Consider the following 21,582-nt stretch of genomic DNA (forward strand, 5'->3'; position numbering starts at 1 on the left):
TAGAGGAGCTAAGAAAGTTGAAAAGAGGGTTGACATGATGCACAGATTGGGAAGAGGAGAGGAGGTTTGATGAAGTGAAGGAGAAGTGAAGGTGGACTTTACTTAATGAGGAGGAGCAGAGAAGAAGCAAGAAGATGACAGAGGACATGAATCTCGTCTCCATGCCTTGGAGAAAAGGAATGTCAAGGCAAGTCGCACACTCATACAGAAACAACTGTACACATGCACACTCACAATCATCCTGCCAGAAATCTGTGAAGAAGCAGCAAGTTTAGATACACATGTGTGAATGAAAACTGGACTTGCAGAATGGACTCATTCAGCTCTGTGATAATAAGTCTCCACCCCTTCCTTCCTTTAACTGCTTTAATCCAAGATTATTGTGCACACCCTCTCAATTAGACAACCACTAATTTGATGTTTGTGCATATACCTGTACACACACACGCCCACAATGAAAACAGAGACTCCCTCTCTTGCAAGGCTCTTTCTTACACACACACACACTCTCGCTGTGTTGGAGCAGCAGGTACCTGGAAGCAGCCAAACTGTCAGTGACTGTTGCTAGCACATGCTCGCTCTCAGCTCGGCTCTCTTTCTTCAGTTGCTGCCAAAGGAGGAGGAGGAGGAGGAGGAGAAGAAGAAGAAGAAGTGAGGCTGGGAGGAACCGATACACACATACAGATAGAAAACAGAAAGAGACCAGCCTCTGACTGCTTACCTCTTGCCTCTGCCTGGCTGCCTGTGTGGGGGACTGGAGGCAGGCTGAAGTGATGCCTCACACACTCTGGAGCAGCACATAGTTGTTTCTCCTCTACAGGATTTTTATTTTTGCTTTCTCTGTTTTCTTTTCTCTCTCTCTTCTTTCTGTTTCACTTATGAGGAGAGACCGACTCTTCTTAGCTGTGACCCTCACAGCTATCTTTTCTGCTGACTTCTACTTCATCCTCCTGCCAAAACTACGCAGCATGGGTCAAGGATCAAGACAGTTCTGCTCATGTGGTTCCAGTAACCTCACCCTCCCCTGGCAGGGGGGCCTCGCCACACCGCGTCTCTCCAACTGGACCTCTGTGCTGTCCCTGGAGGGTACTACAACTGACCCCACAGATGGGGGCTCAAAGCTGGAGAGGCTGTTTGCTCATCCTCTGTACAACATCGAGACTCCAGCACTGGGGCCGGAGGAGAGGCTGCTGCAGGTGGAGCAGCTGGTAGAGTACTACAGGAGGAAGGTGTCCCACTGGGAAAGGTCAGTTCATGCTGTCATTTTTCTAGATTTTTAAAATCACATTTAGACACATTGAGACTTTGTCCAAGTGTGATTGAATTTTCAACACATGGCAGTGAAGAGGAAGTGACTGTTGCTAGTGTTACTCAACTTTATTGTGAAATCTGAGAATGTTTATTTTGGCTTGTGTTCATGTCTGACTGTGGTCAAGAGGCAAGGTCACTGACATTATGGCCAAACTCACAGCAGACACACACAACCACACAGCTTTGCACATTAAATACACTTTCTTCATGGTAACAGAGGTCAGAATGTGAGTGACAACCCTCACAAACATCCCCGTCTGACAGCTTGCATCTAAAACGCCTTCGCTGAGGTAAACAAGGATTTAAAGTTGCTAAAACCCATTTTAATCTGTAGAAGCCAGAGCTGTCTTGGCTTGTGAGGCTGCCTGTCTATCCCAACACAGTGCGCTCCTGCCGAGGGATACAGATTTTGGACTCTTATGGTGGAAAATAAAAAGAAGTATGAGCAATGGATCTCCTCTCTCTGCTGCCTTACAAATGTGCAGAAAAACAATGAAAAGCCTTCACAGGCTAGTTTTAAACTTAGAAGATCTTGCAAAAGCACCTCACACTGCAACAAATACAATTAGGGAGAGCTTTTTTTCAAGGGGTGCTAAAATAAACTGGTTAAACCAGTTTTATTTGCTGAATAAGGAAGTGGGTTTCAGGTTAATTTCCTGGTCAGTCTGTGTACATTTGCTTGTCCATCCTGGCAAACATTGTAAACAGTTATCACTAAAACACTGTCCACCCTTCTAAATCTTCTGTTCTGCTCTACACTCTGTGGTCTGCACATGTCTGCTGTCCTGATTACCCTGATCTAGCACTTCTGATTGCTAGGTGACCGATGAGTTGGTAGGATAACAAACAAACATTGTATTTATAGCCCTTTGCTCCATTATGACCGGAACTGCCTGTCCAATTCATTGTGGTCGGGTCTGGTGATGTTGTGCCCCTCTCACCACAGACCTATTTGTTTAAGCCACAGATTATTCTTGCTTCAGCTTTAGGTATAGCAGAGAGGAGAGGAGGCAGTGGGCATTCAAAATGCTGTTACAACTGATTTTAAAAACAGTAAAGTCCAAGTTATAGTTACATGCAAATTATAAACAGTGTGTATAATGAATTCAGGAAATGCCTGTATCTTCACAAGGTTCCTCTTTGATTTTAAACCCATTCTTGCAAAACCTGCTGCTAAGAAAATCTGCTGAATCCTCGCTGTGGATTTCTGTCAACAAATACTGCTCCACATCTGTAGTTTTTCCAAATTTAAAATCGACCCATAAATAAAAAAGATGCAAGAAGTCATTTAAAATCTGCCTGCCTTAGATTACCATGCTATGCCCCCTTTAATATTGGTAACCCAGGTTCAGCAAGTAAAATGCCACGTACAGCTGCTCTACAGGGAGCCAGGGCTACCTGCAGAAAGGTACTGGAAGAGAGAGGACACACTGCAGGAGAGAGGAGACACAAAGTTAGTGACATGCAATGGTGGCATATAAAAATAAAATGGAGAAGGAAGAGGAGAAGAAGAGAGGGGAAGAGCAGAGAGGAGGTCAGAGCATCATGGGAGGACCCCAGCCTAGGCCTATGACCAGGGGATGATACACTAAACTAAGCCTATCCTAGAATGCATGTCCAATAATTTCAGAAAGCACCACTACCTGGGCACGAACAAAGGCCGTCCTGTTGGCTAAAAACAACTGGTACTGTTAAACATACTGGCAACAGGACAGCCCTGTTTGCCTGCAGGTACTAAGATGGCTGTCAGTCTTATTTCTGTTCAGCCACACTGGTTGTTATGGTGCCATGAAATATCAGACTTAACACAACATGCTAAGTACCTTTCTATGCTTCCTCACCGTGCTACTCGTATACTAGTATTATATCATATACTACTACTAGTAGACAGAGGATAGTTTGACTGTATTCAGTTCCTAGAAATGCTCCTTGTTCAACATTTCACTCCTCAGATATCAGAAACTCTACAGTAAGGCAGTAGCTGTCTCCAACGTCACTGTGATCGAACATGAGGTGACCTTTGACCCTGGCGCCAGCTGGCTGAAGTTCCACCTGGGAATAAACCGCTATGCTCTGTACTCCCGCAATGACCCTGCTATCCCTCAACTCCTCAAGGACATGCAGAACATGACGGTAGTCAGCGCAGGTGAGAGATGGATGGATGGGATTTCAAAGTTCAGAGGGTGTTGCTGCTCTTTTTTCCCTCTGTGCCTCAATTTGCCTTCACTTTTTTCGTCTGGAATTTCACCATCTGCAGTTGCAAAACATTTCGAGGGTTTAGCTCTGTTTATGCTGGAAAAACAAACAGTTTGTGTTATAGAACAATAACTGTTTATAGCATAAAGGGCAAACAGCAGGTTTTTGACTTAGTAGATGCAATACTAGAAGTTGGAGGCTGATAGTGATGCCAATATTCAGACTAGTTCCATCATGTGTTAGAAAAAAGACTTTTTAAAAACACCTTTATTTATTCAGGGTAGGTCCAATGAGAGGCCACCTCTCTGGAAGCTACCCAGTACAACCACAAACTGACCTGTGGCCAGTGAGCGCACTGGGCACCAGGGTTTTGTTAATGATGGTGAGGCAAATACTGCTTTGTCACCTGTCCCACCCGAATGCGATTCTACCAGTCCAGATACTGAACCAGCCAACCTGCAGTCACAAGCTTGCTTCTCTACCCTTTCTCTAACCTTTTGGCTGCCACATTCCTACATTTAACACCTGCAATTTGCTAAAGGTGCTCTAACAAGCTTATTCTCTTACAGATTACACTCAAGATGAGAAAGCCCTAAAAGGAGAGTGTGATTGCACCCAAGGTACAGTGTGGCCAGTTCACAGCTATGTTTCATGTATTCATTTGACTTTATCTCATATTTCTTGTGTAGCTCTATGTTTTCGTACAGCGTATAACCATGTGAGAGTTCAGTTTTTGACAAACAAACACAGGCATTCATTTGTGTTCAGGCACAGAGCTCTTAATTAAATGTTTGCTGTCTGTATACTCTGAGGGAAGCCGGTATTTTCAGGCTTCAACCTACTGTACAGTCATCTCCCGCTGTGCATCTGAGCTGCAAATGTGTGGGTGAATAATTAAAAGTTACTGACAGTTACTGTAGCAAAAACTAGATGTGGTGTTTAATGGTGCATGGAGCAGAAACGTAGCCAGCTGTTGGTCAAGTATAAACAACACAGCTTTTATATACTTGATACTGCATGTACAGTACAGTAAGTCTGTAGTTTACATTTCACTGCAGAAATATGAATATTAATGCAAAGTTGGACTGCAAAAAGAGCTCAGATATTTCAGTAAATTACTGGTTTTATAGTTTGTATTTCACCACCAGCAATACAAACTTAAACCAATATGGATATGAAGTCAGTTATGTTCCCTGTTTTTGTCCTTTCTGTGCCTCTCCAGTGTCCTTGCACTGTGAAATGGCTGACCACACAGCCTCAGTCACTACCAAGGCAAAAATGCAACAAAACAATCTGCCCCTCCTGTGTAAATTTAACCCCATGAAACGTTCTCATTACTTCAGTAACCAAGGAGTGGACGGTGCTCAATGGCCACAAAGTCTTGGTTTGGCCCCTCTTTGATTCATGTCCAGAAAAAGGGAGAGGGTAAACCCTAAACATGACTATTAATAGGTAACAGAATGCCACAGGGGGAGGCATGCATGTGGCTGGTCTGGCCTAGATAGACAACTAGATGGAGAGAGAGGGGAAGGCAAGTCATTGACAGAGCAGAGCACAAGCTGTGTGACCAACACCAGGGAACAGCAGATCTAGCAATCATTCAACTGTTTAAACTGACCTCAGGGGATTTAAGCAAGAAATTAAACACTAACCTGACTTACCTGATGTTCCGTGTTTACTTTAGTCAGATATTCAACATTCAAACGTACATTTGAGATGCTCAACAGACAGTTTCTGCATACCTTAACAGAAATACAGTATCGAGCGATACAAAATTGCTTGATCTCCACCAGGCATCACTGTCTCATGTAATGCTTCTTTCTCTTTCCATCTCTCTCTTATTCGTAGTGGTGAAACCCAGTGGACATCATCTGAAACTGGCTCTGAAAATGCATAACTTGGCCAAGGCCATGTTCAAACCAATGAGGTGAGAACTAGGTCCACAGTCAAACAACATAAGTGTGTTTCATGTCGGTGCCCGGTAGATAAAACTAAGGTCAAACAACATAAGTGTGTTTCATGTCAGTGCCCGGTAGATAAAACTAAGAAAACATGATACTAACATCCATTAAAAACAGACTCAGTGTCGATACATTGGGCTTCATAACATTATATTACAGTACATCATGTCACATCCTACTGTACGTTAATTTATGTCAGGGTAAATCATCTAGTATCTATAAAAATTACAGCATTCAATAATATGGTTGATCATAAACTTACAGCTGACAGCTAGATATTGTGTGTGTGTCAGGCAGCAGAGAGAAGAGGAGACCCCAGAGGACTTCTTCTACTTTGTCGACTTGCAGCGACACAACGCAGAGATCGCTGCCTTTCACCTGGACAGGTGCAACCTCCTTATCACTCAACAGTTTTTCCTGTTTACCGTCATCCCTATCACACCCTGCATTTTAATGCCTTCTTTTTATGTGGCAGAGGTGCTTAGGGGTAGTTGCACATCTGTCAGTGTATTAGTCCCAGCTATGGCTCTGGTGCATAGTGAAGTGCTACAAATACTTTTTCTCTGGGTCCTTTATTTTAAAGGCACATTTGGTGATGCAAATGTAAAACTAACATCTGCAAGAAAAAAATAGTTATCAGTGGGTTTCCTATGCTTACATGCCTATATGTTTAAATTATGAATAGCTGAGAAACAAATAAAATGCTCAGTTATCATTAGAACTATTTTAGCCACATTAGTTATGGTCTGTTGCTTCATTGTCTTGTAATAACAATGCTTTGAAATTTTGGGTGGCTTCACTTCTGGGAGCCTGTCCATCACTTTGACAGTCGATGGTTCTGACATTCATGAACTGTAATAATGGTGCTGATATTTTAACTTTTCATCTAGCTCTGATGACATGCCAAGCATCGGCATGTCACGGTGCGCGGGTTAGCATGCCGACGTTAGTTGTTGGTTGATGTTTCAAAGTGCCATGACCCAGGCTAAGGAAAGATTACAACACATTTTCTCAGGCCCAGGATTTCTCAACTATCAGATCAGCCTAAACCACAAACACAGTCATCAGTGTGTAACTGTACATTAGGTAAGGTGATTCAGCCATCAGTCATCTGAGCTAGACGGTGTCATTAAGAAGCCACGTCAGTGCTTCACCACAAGACAGAAACCGTTCCAAGTCAACAATTTAATCACTATAATTCCACTAAACAGTTGTTATTATACTGTATATCTGCTTATAGTTAAATATGTTTTTAAATGTAAAAATCATTATTCATCATTAAGAGTTTCTATCCTGAACACAAACAAGACAGATCAGTTCTCTCTCCTACTTTTAATTTATGATGGTGTGTTTTCAATCTGTATCCATGTCTCGTCTCTCTGTTGCCTGTGCTGGTGGCGAGAAGCACTTATCATACTGTTGACAATCAGTAGTTGGGGAATACTGGTGATATAAGAGACAGCAATTCAGCTTCACACACTTATTGTTGTTTGATTACTGTTTCTGAGAGAAGACTGAATTATGGCCCTCAGGGAGGTACTGTATAAGCTCTTGATGAACACAGACAGCTTCAGTATATTACACAGCTGGCAGAGACTGTTAGTGCATTGATAAGAATCAGTAAAAACAAACTCCATTATGTTTACATTGGCGTAAACCTTTTCGTACATTCGCAACAGAGATGACTTCTTTCTATAAGGGTTTCCCCCTGAATCTCATCAAGCTCTTTCTTAGGGTGCTGGACTTCCGGAGGGTCCCACCGGTGACTGGCAGGCTGGTGAATGTCACAGGAGAAATCCTGCAAGTCACCCACAATGAAGACCTACGAGCTGTCTTCTTCACCTCACCAGGTAGAGCAAAAGCAACAGCCCTTCTTTTTTTTTTTTTGGAATAGTATGACATAGATTTTTAGCATGAATACAGTTTTTTGAGAAGTTCCAAGGGTCTTTACATTTTTCTGGTGCTTTATAACTGGTATCGGTCATATTAGTTTTATTTTATATCATGCGTGTAGCATGATATGTGCATTCATTTCTTCGATTATGTTGCTGCGATGTGCCATTATTCACCCCAGTTGGGCAGGAACCACTGTGCAGCAGCGATGTCCCCAGGGAATAAATAAGGAGTGCAACAAAAGTTGGCTAAAGCAAGCACTTGGTTTGCCTCATTTTTACACAAAACATTGAGATTCTTTGTATGGTTTATTATTTCATAGAACAAGGGTATTTCATTGGCTTTTACATGTAATGCAAAAGTGCCACTCCCTGCATGTAACTGCATTTGGATAAGAAAATCATTCTGTATTCTGCTATTTTTCTCTGCTTCCCAAACAGCGAACAACACGTGTTTCTTTGCCAAGTGCCTGTATGTGTGTAAGACAGAATATGCGGTGTGTGGGAGCCCCGACCTGCTGGAGGGGTCCTTGTCTGCCTACCTGCCCGGCCTCAGCATCGGTCCCCGCATCTCCATCCCCAACCCTTGGATACGATCGTACACCTTCACCGGACGAGAAGAGTAAGACCTAAATCTTAGGAGGAATAAAGTTTTTCAGTTTTTCATCATAAAGTATGATACATGATTTGAAAAATTGTATCTCTAGCATGTCGCATGGTGCAAATTGAACATCATAACTTTTACTGAGTGTTAATTAAACTGTGGTTTACATGGCAGTTGGCCTTCAGCAAGATTAGAAGTTGTAGTCTTTTCAAAATAAAATAAAAGGGCAGAGTTCCCATAACTCCTCTTAATGCTGAATCAAATTGGATGTTTGTCTCTTTGGTCGATTACATTTCCAATACAAGGTAAGAGGGTTCTTTTGTACTTTTATCCTTTATTTGCTTCATCATCCATTATTTTGAAACTGACAAAAACAATTAGCACCAGCAACCTCTTCCTGTTCTGTTAAATAAATCAGCTGGGCAGGTTTCTCATTCAATCCACCTCAGTGACAGCAACACAGTAAAAAAAAAACTAGCATTTGCCCATCTTTACAAAGACACAGTTGTGGGGTGGCATCATTAAAGTGTCTCAAAAACAAAATGAACCCAGCGTGGATTGCTAATTTTCAAGTTGTATAATACAGTACAAATTGCAAAGAAAAGTTCTGTAAGGCAATTAAGAGCCAAATATGAAATGTAGCATTGTGAATTATCATTCATTATGTGAAGAATGTTCTGCATAAATCCTTCCAACTGCTCATCTTTATCTGTGTGTGTGTTTTAAAAGGTGGGAAGTGAATCCCTTCTACTGTGACACCATAAAGCAGATGTATCCGTATAACTCAGGCAACAGGCTGCTCAACATCATTGACATGTCCATCTTCGACTTCCTTACGGGTATTTTATTGCACAATGTTATCCACTGCTTGTACGGCCAGCAGACCTTTCACTATCAGAACACATCTTTCCAAACGTTGCTGTACAGGTTTTGACTCTGTTGCAGGCAACATGGACAGACATCACTATGAGATTTTCACCAAGTTTGGGGATGAAGGATTCCTCCTCCACTTGGACAATGCCAGAGGGTAAACAAACAAAAACAAAACAAAAACAAAAACATTTTTGAGCATTCAAATTTTGTAAAACTGTTTTATAGTGTGGTTTATGTAGCACAACATCCTGTGTTCAGGTTTGGGAAGCACTCTCAAGATGAGATGTCCATCCTGGCGCCGCTGTCTCAGTGCTGCATGTAAGTCTAATGTGACCCAGTGCAGTGGAATCAGCTTTTAAGGATTTTAAATGGAAACTGTTTCATATCAAAATTGTGTCTATGCAATTTGAAACAATGCCTGTTTTTTATGGAATTTACCCCCCAAAACCTCAAGACACCTAAACAAAAAGTATTGCCCTGTTGTAATCCTGTATTCACTCTTCTGCAGGATAAAGCACTCCACACTGCTGCGGCTCCACCTCCTGGCTCGGCCAGAGTTTCGGCTCAGCGATGTGATGAGGGAGTCCCTGCAGGGCGACCCTTTGCGGCCGGTCCTGACGGAGCCTCACCTCCTAGCGCTGGACCGCAGGTTACAGAAGGTCCTCCGAATGGTGCAGCACTGCATCCGGAGGCTGGGCAGGGATGAGGTGGTTACCAAGGACTTTGTCAAATCCACAGCAAGATCACAGACTCCCACAGATGCAAAGAAGGACAGGTAGCACAGGATGAAATGTGTCGGCCCTCTCTGTACCACAGAAAACTTCATGATGAAACACAGTCAGCTTGTGAGCCAACAAGGATCAGATGGATTTGATTTAAGGAACGCTGAAATCTTCAGCAGGGAGGAATCTCATTGTGGAGGTTCAGAACTTGAAGCACTACAGGCCTCAGATTCCACAGATGGAGCCAAGCTTATTTCCTTGTTTCTTTAATAATCATAGATCCATGCGCACATAGATTTGGGTGGTTGGAGAACTAGACATTTAAATCATTAATTAAAGACCGGTTTCACCAGAACAAATTAGCTAGGAGAGTCAAAACTAAGTATCAAGGAGTACAAGAGATTTCATTCATAGATGAAGCAGTAGGCACTTTCTCACTGTCATACACATAATCAGCAATGAAATCAAGTTAATGACATTCTTCATGCGAGAGAGCAATGATACACTGAGTCAGTCGTTTATTACATGAATGCTGGTGAACATCGTGACTGTAGGAAGAAATATGTCCATGAGATGTGGCAATTCTGAAATAAAGTTACTCTATGTGATGACAAATAACAGAAGTGTAAGTTGCTGTGTGTGTGTGTGTGTGTGTGTGAGTGTGAGAGAGAGAAAAGTGCCACCTATTAAACAGCCATTTAGTTTACTCCACCCCGTTTTCCAGACTTGTAATCCTCCCATCTCATCTAAGTGTTTAAAAAGCTTTACATCATGGTCAACTAAAACCAGCTGATACAGAAATAGTAAGCACAAAGCAACTAACAAATGTGTGTCATAACATCCCACCTCAATAATTCTAAACCAAGCCAACATTCCTCAGTTTTCAACTTGTTTTCCTCTGTGAACATGTCTGAGCTTTGGTTTCTGTTATTCTCTTTGTTCTTATCCAACCAACTAATATGTTCCAGTTCTCTGTACATGATGTCAAGGAAGACAAAAAAACCACAGCTCCTTTTTAGGAGATTTTAAGAATTGGTTAATGCTGTCAAATACAGTCAGACAATGGCCATGAATCTTTTCTGAGCAGCGTCATGTCGCCCCCTAGTGGACACAGGTCATAGATCTTTTCGTACATGCCACCTGTTCTCTAGCCTCAGTCAGTTTAACCCAGTTTTTGCCTTCCACACCCAACATTGATGAGATTAGACTGAAAATGTTAGTGGATTCATTGATTACTCAACTGACAGAAAAAGAAACACTAATTTGAAAATCTATTCATGTTTTAAGTCACTTTTGCAGGCATGAATAAACAGCTTTCCAATTGTGAATATATTCTGCCTTTCTCTTCTATATATGCTTCCAAAATATAAAATATGTGTGGGTCAGATCATTGGTCAGACAAAAAAAAAAAAAGGACATGAAGATGTCAATCTAGACCGGACATTTTTCACTATTGGCTGATGTTTCATAGACCAAACAATTACTATATTGATGAGCAGATTAAGCTTTCGTTGAAGCTCTAGGTAGACTGTCTTCCTAACAAATTCCACATCATTTTAAACCAGTTAATTACAAGTACAGTTTCACTAATGAATCAATTACATAACTCAGAGCATCATGAACTCAAACACCATCATCCCAACAGTAACACAGCCAATGTTTAAGACAAAAGTCTTAAAAAAAAACCAGACAACACTGAATCATTTTTACTTTTTTATTGCTTAAACTGCCATCTGGAACAATCTATACCAAAAGGATAAACATCTTTGCACATACAGGAAGTCAAACTGAATACACGGTAGAATAGAAAAAGAATGGTCCTCTGATCACCTGCAGCTCTTGTGCACTACAGGCCTAACAAACTCACTGAAGTCGGGCTAGCAGGAGTGACGGACAACTACTGTAAACCCAGGTTAGGTAAGCTAAGGCATACCGGGACGACTGCAGTGTGGCTAAAAACGTTTTGTACTAAAACCGACGATGTTGTTTACAAGAAAACAACATTTCAACAAATGGGAGTCAAACCCTCGTCCCTAACGGAGTCATTTCCTGTGGATCAGGACAAACAGAATGTCTCAGTGAACACAAATCTGCATGTACCCACATCCACAAGGATAACCTGAGTGTTAGGGGGGAATAAATGGAGATGCTCAATTTAACTGTAAAGAAATATACATTCACGTCCATTAACAAAAACTCTCATCACTAACCTGGCTACCCAGCAATCGGCACCAAAACGTTTTGGATCCACAAGCATAAATCTCAATGCAAAGCACATGACACGTGCCCTGAATGAGGCAAAACAGAAACGTGACTGTTTCTAGGTTTTCTGGTTAATGGACAGTGAGGCCTATAATTCAGAAGTCAACATCGTGTGAGGATCTTTTAGAAAAAGACAAACTTAACATTTTATGCCACCTAAATAGTCATGAAGCAGTTAAGCTAAGGAGTAACAAACCAAATATCTGACAGTTCCTGCTTCTGCACACAGCTGCAGGGCACTTCTTTTTTTTGTTTTTTTAAATCCACGCTCCCATTCATACCAGATCACTGGATGGCTAAAACATCATGCCAAGTAAGCATATAGAACAGATCACAAGCTACTGTGATGAAAAGACAGCCACCATTTCAAACAGGCAAAAAGCAATGACGCTAGTTTTAAATAAATATTTGCTCACTCTGCCTGTCAGCTCGCCTGTGAAGCTTTAATACATAAATACTTCAGCTGTCCTGAACATCCATAAACCAGGTTTTCTTCTCCCCCAAGACCAGTCTTCAGCAAATCTGTAATTACCCTTATGTTCTAGTTTTAAAACATTTTAACCCATGATGTTGTACACAATACAATTACATACTGTTTTGTCAGTTGACAAGAAGAAGCATTTATTTACTTTGTGGCACTGGACAACTAAAATAGAATTTATGGAAAAGTGTTTACAAAAGACAGTTTAACATATTTTTAAGATCACCATCACTCCAAACCATAGGATTATCATTTAATTGATGATAATAATATTAACTATGATCATTTTAACTATACTATGATAACATTTTAATGACAAACCATAGCAGAAGAGTGACCAGGTTATTTGGTATATACTAAAAATGTTCAACACTGAAATACATTTAATACTCCTTTTTTTTTTACTTTAATTTTTATTTATTTTTTTCCTCAAAGTACTCAAGGCAGTTCTTGATTGGTTGTTCTACAAATTAAGAGGACAATAAGGGTAATAACTACTTCATGTTTGAAGCTCCAAATAGTCAGGGGACAGGACATGCGCTGCATTTCTACAGCTATGCATCTTTGCGTTGTGACAATAATCAACATTTGGCACTAGCCTGGCAGCTGCACAATAAAATAAACTCTCAAGTTGTACAAGCTCTCTCAAACTAAGCTCCACATACCTCATAACCAAAAATGGAGCTGTGTATCACAGCTGAAACTAAGTTCGATGCACTCATGTTCATCATTCCTTCTACAGTTTTTAGGTTTTGCTCTAATCAGGCTAACTGATGTCAGAAAGCAAACTCTTTAATGGGGAAGAAGCAGTCCTATCCACTTCACTCAACAACTTAAATCTGTAACAAATTCACCAAAAGCGCCATTTAAAATGTGATTGTCCTGTCTCATCAGTCTGAGACCCTAAAGTCTTTCAGATCCCCTAACAATCCTGCTTTCTGTTAAAGTCTAAAAAGAAAGTGTAACCATCAAATACATACAAACATAAGTAATGTGATGTAACTGTGCCTACAAGGTAGCATACAGCAGCTGGTACAAGCGCTGGTGAATGGCTAAAAGTCACCTCAGTGTGACAGGTGGTAACAACAAAACGATCTGTGTGTAAAACAAAGAGGGAGGGGAAAGAAAGTGAACAGAAAGAAGAAGAAAGTGAGAAAAAGTAAATTGCATTGGTGGACCCTGGGTCTAAAAGGAGAGAAGAGGGGAAAAAGAGTGAAGGGGGATTCAGACAGACAGCGAGACGAAGCTGTTGTACTGTTGGATGTTACGTTTGAGAATGTCTGAACAGGGACCCAGGACGCGCTCGAAGCGGGGCCGGTCGAGCTTGACGCACTTCAGGGGGCCTCGGGCAACCACAGTGGCAGCACGGGGGCGGTTCATCAGCAGAGCAATCTCACCTGCAAGACAAAGAGGGCTGACTTTACTGGAATTGATTTTGGTGTGGTCAATAATTTATGCAATTTTAACATATCTCCAAGTTAAAAAAACAACAACACAACTTTAAGTCGTTTTTGTAACTACAAGAAGCCTAGTCACAGTATATGGCTGTAGTCAGTTAATGCCATTATTAGTGCATTTTCCCCTTTCTTTACTTAAAACAATGCCACTAATTAATTAGTTATAGGTACAGTACAGTTGGTGTTCCTGGAAAAACCAGCAAGAAGAAACTCCATAATGAAAGAAGACAACACAAGAAATCTCTCCAAAGCCACTCAAAAACATACGGACACGTACTGCCTGACTACGGAGGAGGATTTTTTTTCTACAGGTGAGAGCATTGAAAGAGGATCACTGCATCTCGAAGTATTATTGATGGCTCTAATGAATATAAACAATGAACATGGCAGTGTAATGTTAGCTAAAATTAGCGTTGGGCTAATATATACATAAAAGTTTTATTTATTTATATTTCACTTGTATTGTGTGGCATTCATGTTGACGGCAGAGTAAGAATTTCATTGTACAGGGAAACACGTTTTCTAACTGTGCATATGACAAATAAACACTTTGACCTTTGAAAAGTTTTGTTGGCCAACATTACAGATTTCAGGACAATAAACCCCTCCCCCAAACAATAAAAAACAAACAAACAAACAAAACAAACAAAACAAAAACAATAATCACCTGTCCAGCAGAAATATGGCTACCATGGCGTCACTTTTCAGCACCTTTTGTTCTCACAATTGTCACCATCATTCAAAAGCCACACCAGTGTTAATTCTGGTTTTACTTCTTGCAGCATCCAACTTCTTTTTAGTTGTAACTTTCGCAATTACAAACCTCCGTCTGTGACCGAAAGCTGCTGTGAGTACCTTCTCTGCCATAGCTCACTAGCTTTAGCTAAAAAAACAGAGCAGAAACATGTCTGCCTGCAACGCCTTGTGGTGAGACCTGGTTTGCACAAAGAGTGCAAGGGCAGAGTATAAAGTTAAGCTGACAGACAGGCAGGTCATCCAATGGTTTTGCTTGGACTGAGTAAAATTACTGCTGCAACAGGTGATTGATTTTTTTTCCTTTATGTTGTCAGTAAATTTAATGAATTCATAATGATTGGAATGAAAAGAGAATTTCAAGAAATGTAGCCAAAAACTGCTTCAGATTTGAATTGCCAACCCTTTAACTAAATGAAATAACAAACGGCTTATCTTACCAAAGTAGTCAGATGGTCCTAATCTTCCCACTTCCACAAACTCCTCGTTCTCTGAGCGACGCTGTAACACAGCTGCAGAACCCTGAATCACACACACATGCACAGATCGTTTTGGAACAAGCATCTCCAAACTTTAGTTTCATCTGTACTTGTATCAGAAGAAAAATCATCTTCACAAAAGTGCATTTTCTAAGTAGATGAATGATCCAATACTATTAAATAGGTTTTTCAACATTGCTCTCTGAGTTTCAAGTTAAATAACTATCAAACATGAACTAAAACTCTTCATGAGTAACAAAAATTTATGACATCCCACATTTAATCATCATGAGCATGCATAGTGGCATAACACTTTTTGATAGTGTTACTGATTAAATTTATGGATACTACAGTCACATATTGAAATGGCATTAAGACAACATTTTCAATCAATTAAACAAATTAGGGTCAGATTATTGGAATATTTGTGTGTGTGTGTGTGTGTGTGTGGATAAACCACTGGTTACAATCATTCAAGATTTAACAGCTCTAACAACTGTTTGATGAAACCTGGATAACAACCAAATATATAACTGATTAAATAACAACAGTGATGAACACCCCAACAACACCAAAGAACTGTGCTAGCACACAGCTTAGCATAGCATCTCTCCAGAATACTTGAGAGGTCAAAGGCAAAACTCTGATACTGAAGACGCCAGTGAGAGAGAGTGATCAAGTAGATACCTCTAAGATGATGAAGAACTCATCTCCGGGTTCCCCCTGCACAACAATCTTTTGTCCATCCTCAAACTGGACGGGCTCCAAAGCATCAGCGACTGTCAGACGCTCCCATTTGTCAAGAGACTCTGAGGAGGAAGAACACATAGGAATATTTTCAGCTCAATCAATATACCCTAAAAAAAATTTGAAAGTTTGAGTCTGCTATTATTTTTAGGTGAGATATTTCTATACATTCCTTCAGGTTACTTTAATCTCAGCTCCAAACAAAAGTAATATGTTTCTGTTCTTCTATTTTGAAATTTTGGGATGAGGCTGATTTTAAAGCTTCACCCACCTAAAATGGACACTTTCCTGAGGAATTCTTCATACATCTTCCTCTTTCTCAAAGTGCTTCCCTAAAGAGAACGATATTGTTAGTGCAATTGTGTAAAAATGAAACCAAAGACAGTTTGTTGTAAGCTCAGGCGTTTGAAAATAAGGCATGTCACACCTGGCACTGCAGTAAATTAAATATAAACAGTGGTCTTCCTTTGCATCACGGGTGTCCTCACCATAAGTATTCTCCTGTAGCTGTCTCTGTCGATGCCCCACAGTTTCACATTGGTCTTGGCTCTGACTGTGGCTGCCCTCGGGGTTCCGTATATCAGGGCCAGCTCTCCAAAACTGCCTCCTTCCCCAATGCTGGTCACCCATTCATTGTTCACATAGACCTGTCAGATTAGCAGGGGAGAAACCAGGCTAGTAGATTACAGCAGTTTATTTCTGTAAAAGGAAGAACTTGATGATATTTGTGTTAGTAGATGAACATTTTCTTCTACAAATTCCACGACGAGTATCAGATACTCACATCCATCTCCCCTTGGTCGATAACATAGAAATTATCACCTTCGTCACCTGGGTGCAGACAACAATGCCACTAGCATCACAATCACAAAAAAAAAAAAATGCTTTGATGTTCATCTAAACACACAAAAATATAACCTTACCCTGCAGAATAACGGTTTCTCCAGCGATGTAAGTGACTGGAAACATTGCATCGAATATGTCGCTGGAAAGGAAGAGATTTGTAAGTCGATAAAAAAATGGTTAGCCAGTTATCCAAACTTAGGTCATGAAACCTTTGGAAAAGAAACACAGTTTCAGACATGTACCTCCTTTCATTGTCATCCAGGTGTGAGAACAGCACATTCTTTTCAATAGCTTTGGCCAAGGCTGCCATTGTCTTGTAATCTTTAGGAATAACCTTAAAAAGACAACACGTACACATAAATGTTACATGTTAGGATGTTTTCACTCAGTTAAGTAAACTTCTTATATCATAACTGACAGTATCAGAGCGCTGATGTAGATTTATGTGTTGCAACACTCTTCTTGACTTCATCGCTGTGTGTGTTTGTCTACCTTTCTGACATATGAGGCTGCATCCTCCTCAGTGTAAACCTCTGCGCTGAAGGCTCCTCTCCGCCGGCGACCCTTTACCACAGGGTTCATGGGTGGAGACACTTCCTCATCGCGTGAATCTGAACGGGAGCTGCTGGCCTTCTGCTGGTTCTGAATCTGCTTGGCCTCCTCCTGGGAGGTAAGGTTGTGATTTGGTCAAGTAAGTTCATGGTTATTCATGTGTGCAACAAAAAGCTATGCTACGCACTTCACACATTATATAAAGACATAAAACACAAAAAGAACACGAAACATCACATTTGCTAAATAAAAGTCCTATATTTAATCCACTGATCAAATAAAACAATGGCTAAAAACAAATGTGAAGTTCCTCCTTAATGTTTTTTCCCCACTAGGGCTAAAAACATACATTCAAACATCTCCGAAGTCAAGTTTCTCAGTTCTTTGCCTTGGAATAAGTAATAATACAACCAGAGGATTTGAAGAGTACTGTCAGGTGAGCATCTAAAAAACTGATAGTAATAAATGATGGTTAAAAGAATATAACCCGTCTTGAATGAAGAGGTAGCCAATTATGTGAGCAGCTTTCTAACACAAGCAGTAGTTGCTGGAAAATTCTGACTAATTCAAAGTAATACTAACTAAAAATGTGGAATTTCAATTAATGGATGTGCAATTGTATGCTTTTATGTAATTTAATAAATCAGTACATCAAGCATTACTAGATTTTACTGATATTTATATTAAATGCAGCCTCTGGTATGAACATGGGTGTACGCTACAAAGCTTGATTCGCCACATTCAAAAACTGTGCATAAATTTTACAGAAAAATGTTACAAAAATAATATTTTATGCACAGACACACAACAAGTGGTATTAAAGTCTAATCAAATATAAATGAATAAACATAGTTTATCAAAGAAAACGTAAGCTGGGTTAAGGGACAGTGACTCTGCTGAAATGTAAGAGTATATGATGCTCAGCTTTCACTAAATATGATTTGCTTCCTCTCCATTGACCAATAAAGACAAGAAAACAAGCACAAACCTTCTCCTGCCTTTCAAAGTACTCCCTGAGGAAGGCCATGGGCCTATCTGGTCTGGAGGTGCACAGCTGGACAATGCAGTCCTTCAGCAGCTGTTGAATGTTATGTTTCTGCACATACTGCTCACACTCCCTCAGGCTCCGCTCCTCTTCGCTGCTCGTACTTCCAGAAGCCATGACAACAACCTCAACCCTGTTCTGTGACCTCGAACCTTTGTACTGGGAAGAGTGGACAGCAATGGGGAAAAAGGAGCATGATTTCATGTCATCAATGTACAACATTGTGGGTTCCAGAGAACAACATGGGGTAAAAGCATCTGTCGGGGTGGGAAACGGACAGACAGAAAATGTGAGAAAACTAGAACAAGATTGAGAAGGCTTGGAGAGATGAGGTGTTGTGTTGGCACTATGACGCCTGAGTGCTTCCAAGTGTCAGGAGTGAAAACTGGTAATATGATGTGATCACACATATGTGATTACAGACAACAAACTAAGACATAAACACTGTCTGCCCTGGCCTGGCTTTATTTACGACAACTTGAGACAATTTAAGTTTTTCACTAGAACGAAGACCTGTATTAGAGAGACATTAACTAGAAATGGCTAAGACAGTAAAATATCAAAAGCATAATTTTAGATGAATGGTAAAATGAAGGCCAGTGAATCAATTCACTGAGAAATAGATAAAAAGAGACCAAAACAAGTGCACTTGCTTGAGGTTTCAACATTTTAGGCCACAATCATCCTGCTGAGCAAAACAGCCTGACAGATCCCCAGATCATCTGATCAGCCTCCCTCTGTGATATGAGCTTCCTCAGATACCCTCGAGCTTGTACTAGCTGTGCAGTCTAAAACAGGAAGGCCTCTAAAGCCTTGTGCTGTTGTAACTAACGTACATTTTAGAGGACTACATGAGTAAACAAAACGATCAGGAGTGGAGCAAACAAACTGATCCATCCTGCCCATGCATGTGCATCAGTATAATAGGATTCAGATCATTTCTAATCTGACAAGCACAGGGAATATTACAAGACATGTTAACAAAGATGAGTCTGGCACTGCCTTTATGCAACCAATTACACAAGGTAGAAACTTGGCAAGCTTGCTTTAAATCTACCACAGGAATAACTAAGTGATATACGATACTGTTTGCAGACCAGATGGTATAAAGTGAAAGACAGACAACATCCAAAAAGAAGGCTCTTCTGTCTTATACAACTATCAAAGTCCTATTTTGCTTGAAATATATTACGTAGTGAAGGTATACAAACATTATGTTAATTATTTAGTTCAGTTACTGAGCTACACCATCACATCTGCTGTCGACGAAGCGGTCTTTTAATTAAATTAAATAAAACACTGCGATGCACAAATGACCTTGCTGACCTAGTGACAGCGGAGTATGCCGGAGGATGGATGTTAATATAATACATCTTCTGGTCTGCAAACTGAGTAAATGCAAGAGACACTATGAAGCAAATGTCCTGTCTGTAACAACGACTAACGTTAGGTCAGGAATGCTTCGTGAGGAGGCTGACGGCTGCAGCCAAGTAACTTAACGGCAAGCAGACTAATGTTGAAATACTACCCACCCTATACTACAATTAAACACCAAACACAAACACGTCTTATACTTTTGCTTAACAATTTTTGGCCTACGTTATGTCAGAATGTGCGTCTGGTTAGACGCACTTTAGTTTGCTAGCTCCGTGCAAAGGCAAAGCTCTCCCCAAATGACGCCATCTTGAGTTCTATCATAAACAAACGAGAGACGAAGGTAACAAATTTCACCTCTCCATAGGTCATATTTCCCATGAACTAAAACAACACAAATACTCACATGAAACCGTAAACTTCTGCCGAGCCCTTTAACAGCGACTCGGGATGAACGATATTTCTCAAAGCGTACCGTTACCAGACTCTGCTCGCTTCGATTTTTTTTTCCCGAGCCCTGGACCGCTGCCCCACCGGATACGACTGAGAACCAATCAACAGCCGTCACTGACGTCAATTCTCCTCGTTCTGACATGTGAGCCCGTAACCCTTGACAACCTTAAAGAGAACCGCACGGAAACGGTGACGCCAAGGAAATAGTTGAAAAAAAAATCGCTTGAAATCAGATTAAAACGCGGCTAATTACAGGAATCTCGCTGCGTTGTTTTTATTTTGACACGCGTAAACACCCCTGGTTCACAGCAGTAGGCATGGGCTTCTTCAGATTTGGAGGGTATTTTAGTTGATGAAGGCATTTTCGCACTTAGGGGACACTGGGGACAGACTGGAAGGGAAGTGAAAAGTCGGAGGTGGATTCCCCAGAGTGCGGAGCCCTACCAGATAAATAAATTCTCATAGGAATATTAAGAAATTGCACAGAGTTGTCTCTTTCATTTACACACCAGAAGAACATTTAAATAACATGCAACAGTGATTGCAATAGCAATTGCATTTAACTACACGAGTTCATAGGAGGTAGAATATTACGGTGGCCGACACGGTCACAACACATGCAAAAGACACAACACATGCAAGACACCGTAGAATATACTATAAATTATGCACATGATGCACGAATCCGTTACTTGGTTAAAAGTAGTAATATACAATTAAAATACTCAGCTACAAGTATGTTCTGCTTTTAGCATAGCCTGTTAGTTACATAAACGTACAGAGTACTTAATAAAAATTTCAGAAGTTAAAGTGTTAGGGCCAAATAGACTATGCTCCGTGAATGTTAGGCATTAAAGGATTAATGGGTTTTAATGTTATAGCTAGTCGAGATGCAGCTAATTTGAGCTGATTTATATTATACTGGCTCGTTTAAAGCATGTAAGAAGGCATCATATTTGATAAGCTAATTATATGTCTTGTATTTTTAAAACTACATATGCAGACTACCAAGTAGCCTAACTAAAGTTGTCAGATAAATGTAGTGAATTAATTTCACTCTCTAAAATATAGTATAGGGCTATACAGTAGCACGAAATATGAATACTTCAGTGAAGTACGCCACAAGCACTTCCAAGTTGCACTTTAGTACATGAGAACTGGTGTAATAGTACTGAAAAACGTTTGTTACATTGTCAGAAACCCCATTACTAGGTTTATCTGCATTGCCATTGCTATAACTTTCTCTTTCTATCTATCTCTCGCTCTCTTTTTGGAAAAAGGTCATTTTTTCACGTCAAATAAGATATACAAAGTTTAAATACAAACAACTTTAACATTTTTTACTAATTTATTTTGTCCAACCTGTCTTACAATTTGACATCCGCTCCAGTTACAATTTGACATCCGCTCCAGTTTGGCATCCGCTCCAATTTGACATCCGCTCCAGTTTGACATCCGATCCAGTTTGATGTGTCGCGGTTTTAGTAGTGAAAGAGCCTGATACAAGTCAACAATTGCTCGTGACAATATCGAACATATAATTGGCCGATACACGGCCAACCAATAGGCGGATC

At 40.5% G+C, this 21,582-nt stretch overlaps 2 protein-coding genes across 4 annotated transcripts; one reads left to right on the plus strand and one right to left on the minus strand.

The window, feature by feature from the left end:
* Positions 1–6: 6 nt before the first annotated feature.
* Positions 7–10,934, plus strand: fam20a (FAM20A golgi associated secretory pathway pseudokinase). 2 transcript variants are annotated; one of them, XM_020606349.1, is made up of 12 exons: positions 7–187; positions 884–1,246; positions 3,264–3,457; positions 4,077–4,127; positions 5,356–5,434; positions 5,762–5,854; positions 7,203–7,318; positions 7,802–7,982; positions 8,694–8,803; positions 8,910–8,991; positions 9,096–9,155; positions 9,346–10,933. In XM_020606349.1, exons 1-12 carry the CDS (start codon positions 135–137, stop codon positions 9,614–9,616), a joined length of 1,653 nt encoding a protein of 550 aa, XP_020462005.1. In that variant the 5' UTR covers positions 7–134; the 3' UTR covers positions 9,617–10,933. The 2 variants fall into 2 exon arrangements, with proteins under 2 accessions (XP_020462005.1, XP_020462006.1); XM_020606350.1 differs by lacking the exon at positions 7–187 and adding an exon at positions 571–770 and having other exon boundaries at positions 9,346–10,934.
* Positions 10,935–12,411: 1,477 nt separating this feature from the next.
* Positions 12,412–21,508, minus strand: prkar1ab (protein kinase, cAMP-dependent, regulatory, type I, alpha (tissue specific extinguisher 1) b). Of its 2 annotated transcripts, none has more exons than XM_020606354.1 (11): positions 21,380–21,508; positions 18,125–18,340; positions 17,077–17,247; positions 16,827–16,918; positions 16,662–16,723; positions 16,523–16,569; positions 16,227–16,385; positions 16,010–16,070; positions 15,679–15,800; positions 14,953–15,034; positions 12,412–13,699 (listed from the first exon to the last, which is right to left on the minus strand). In XM_020606354.1, the coding sequence occupies exons 1-11, from the start codon at positions 21,461–21,463 to the stop codon at positions 13,527–13,529; spliced, it is 1,269 nt and encodes a 422-aa protein (XP_020462010.1). In that variant the 5' UTR covers positions 21,464–21,508; the 3' UTR covers positions 12,412–13,526. The 2 variants fall into 2 exon arrangements, with proteins under 2 accessions (XP_020462010.1, XP_020462009.1); XM_020606353.1 differs by lacking the exon at positions 21,380–21,508 and adding an exon at positions 19,962–20,148.
* Positions 21,509–21,582: the final 74 nt, after the last annotated feature.

The sequence above is a fragment of the Monopterus albus genome, unplaced genomic scaffold (genome assembly GCF_001952655.1).
Source record: "Monopterus albus unplaced genomic scaffold, M_albus_1.0 scaffold76.1, whole genome shotgun sequence".
Classification (NCBI taxonomy): Eukaryota; Metazoa; Chordata; class Actinopteri; order Synbranchiformes; family Synbranchidae; genus Monopterus; species Monopterus albus.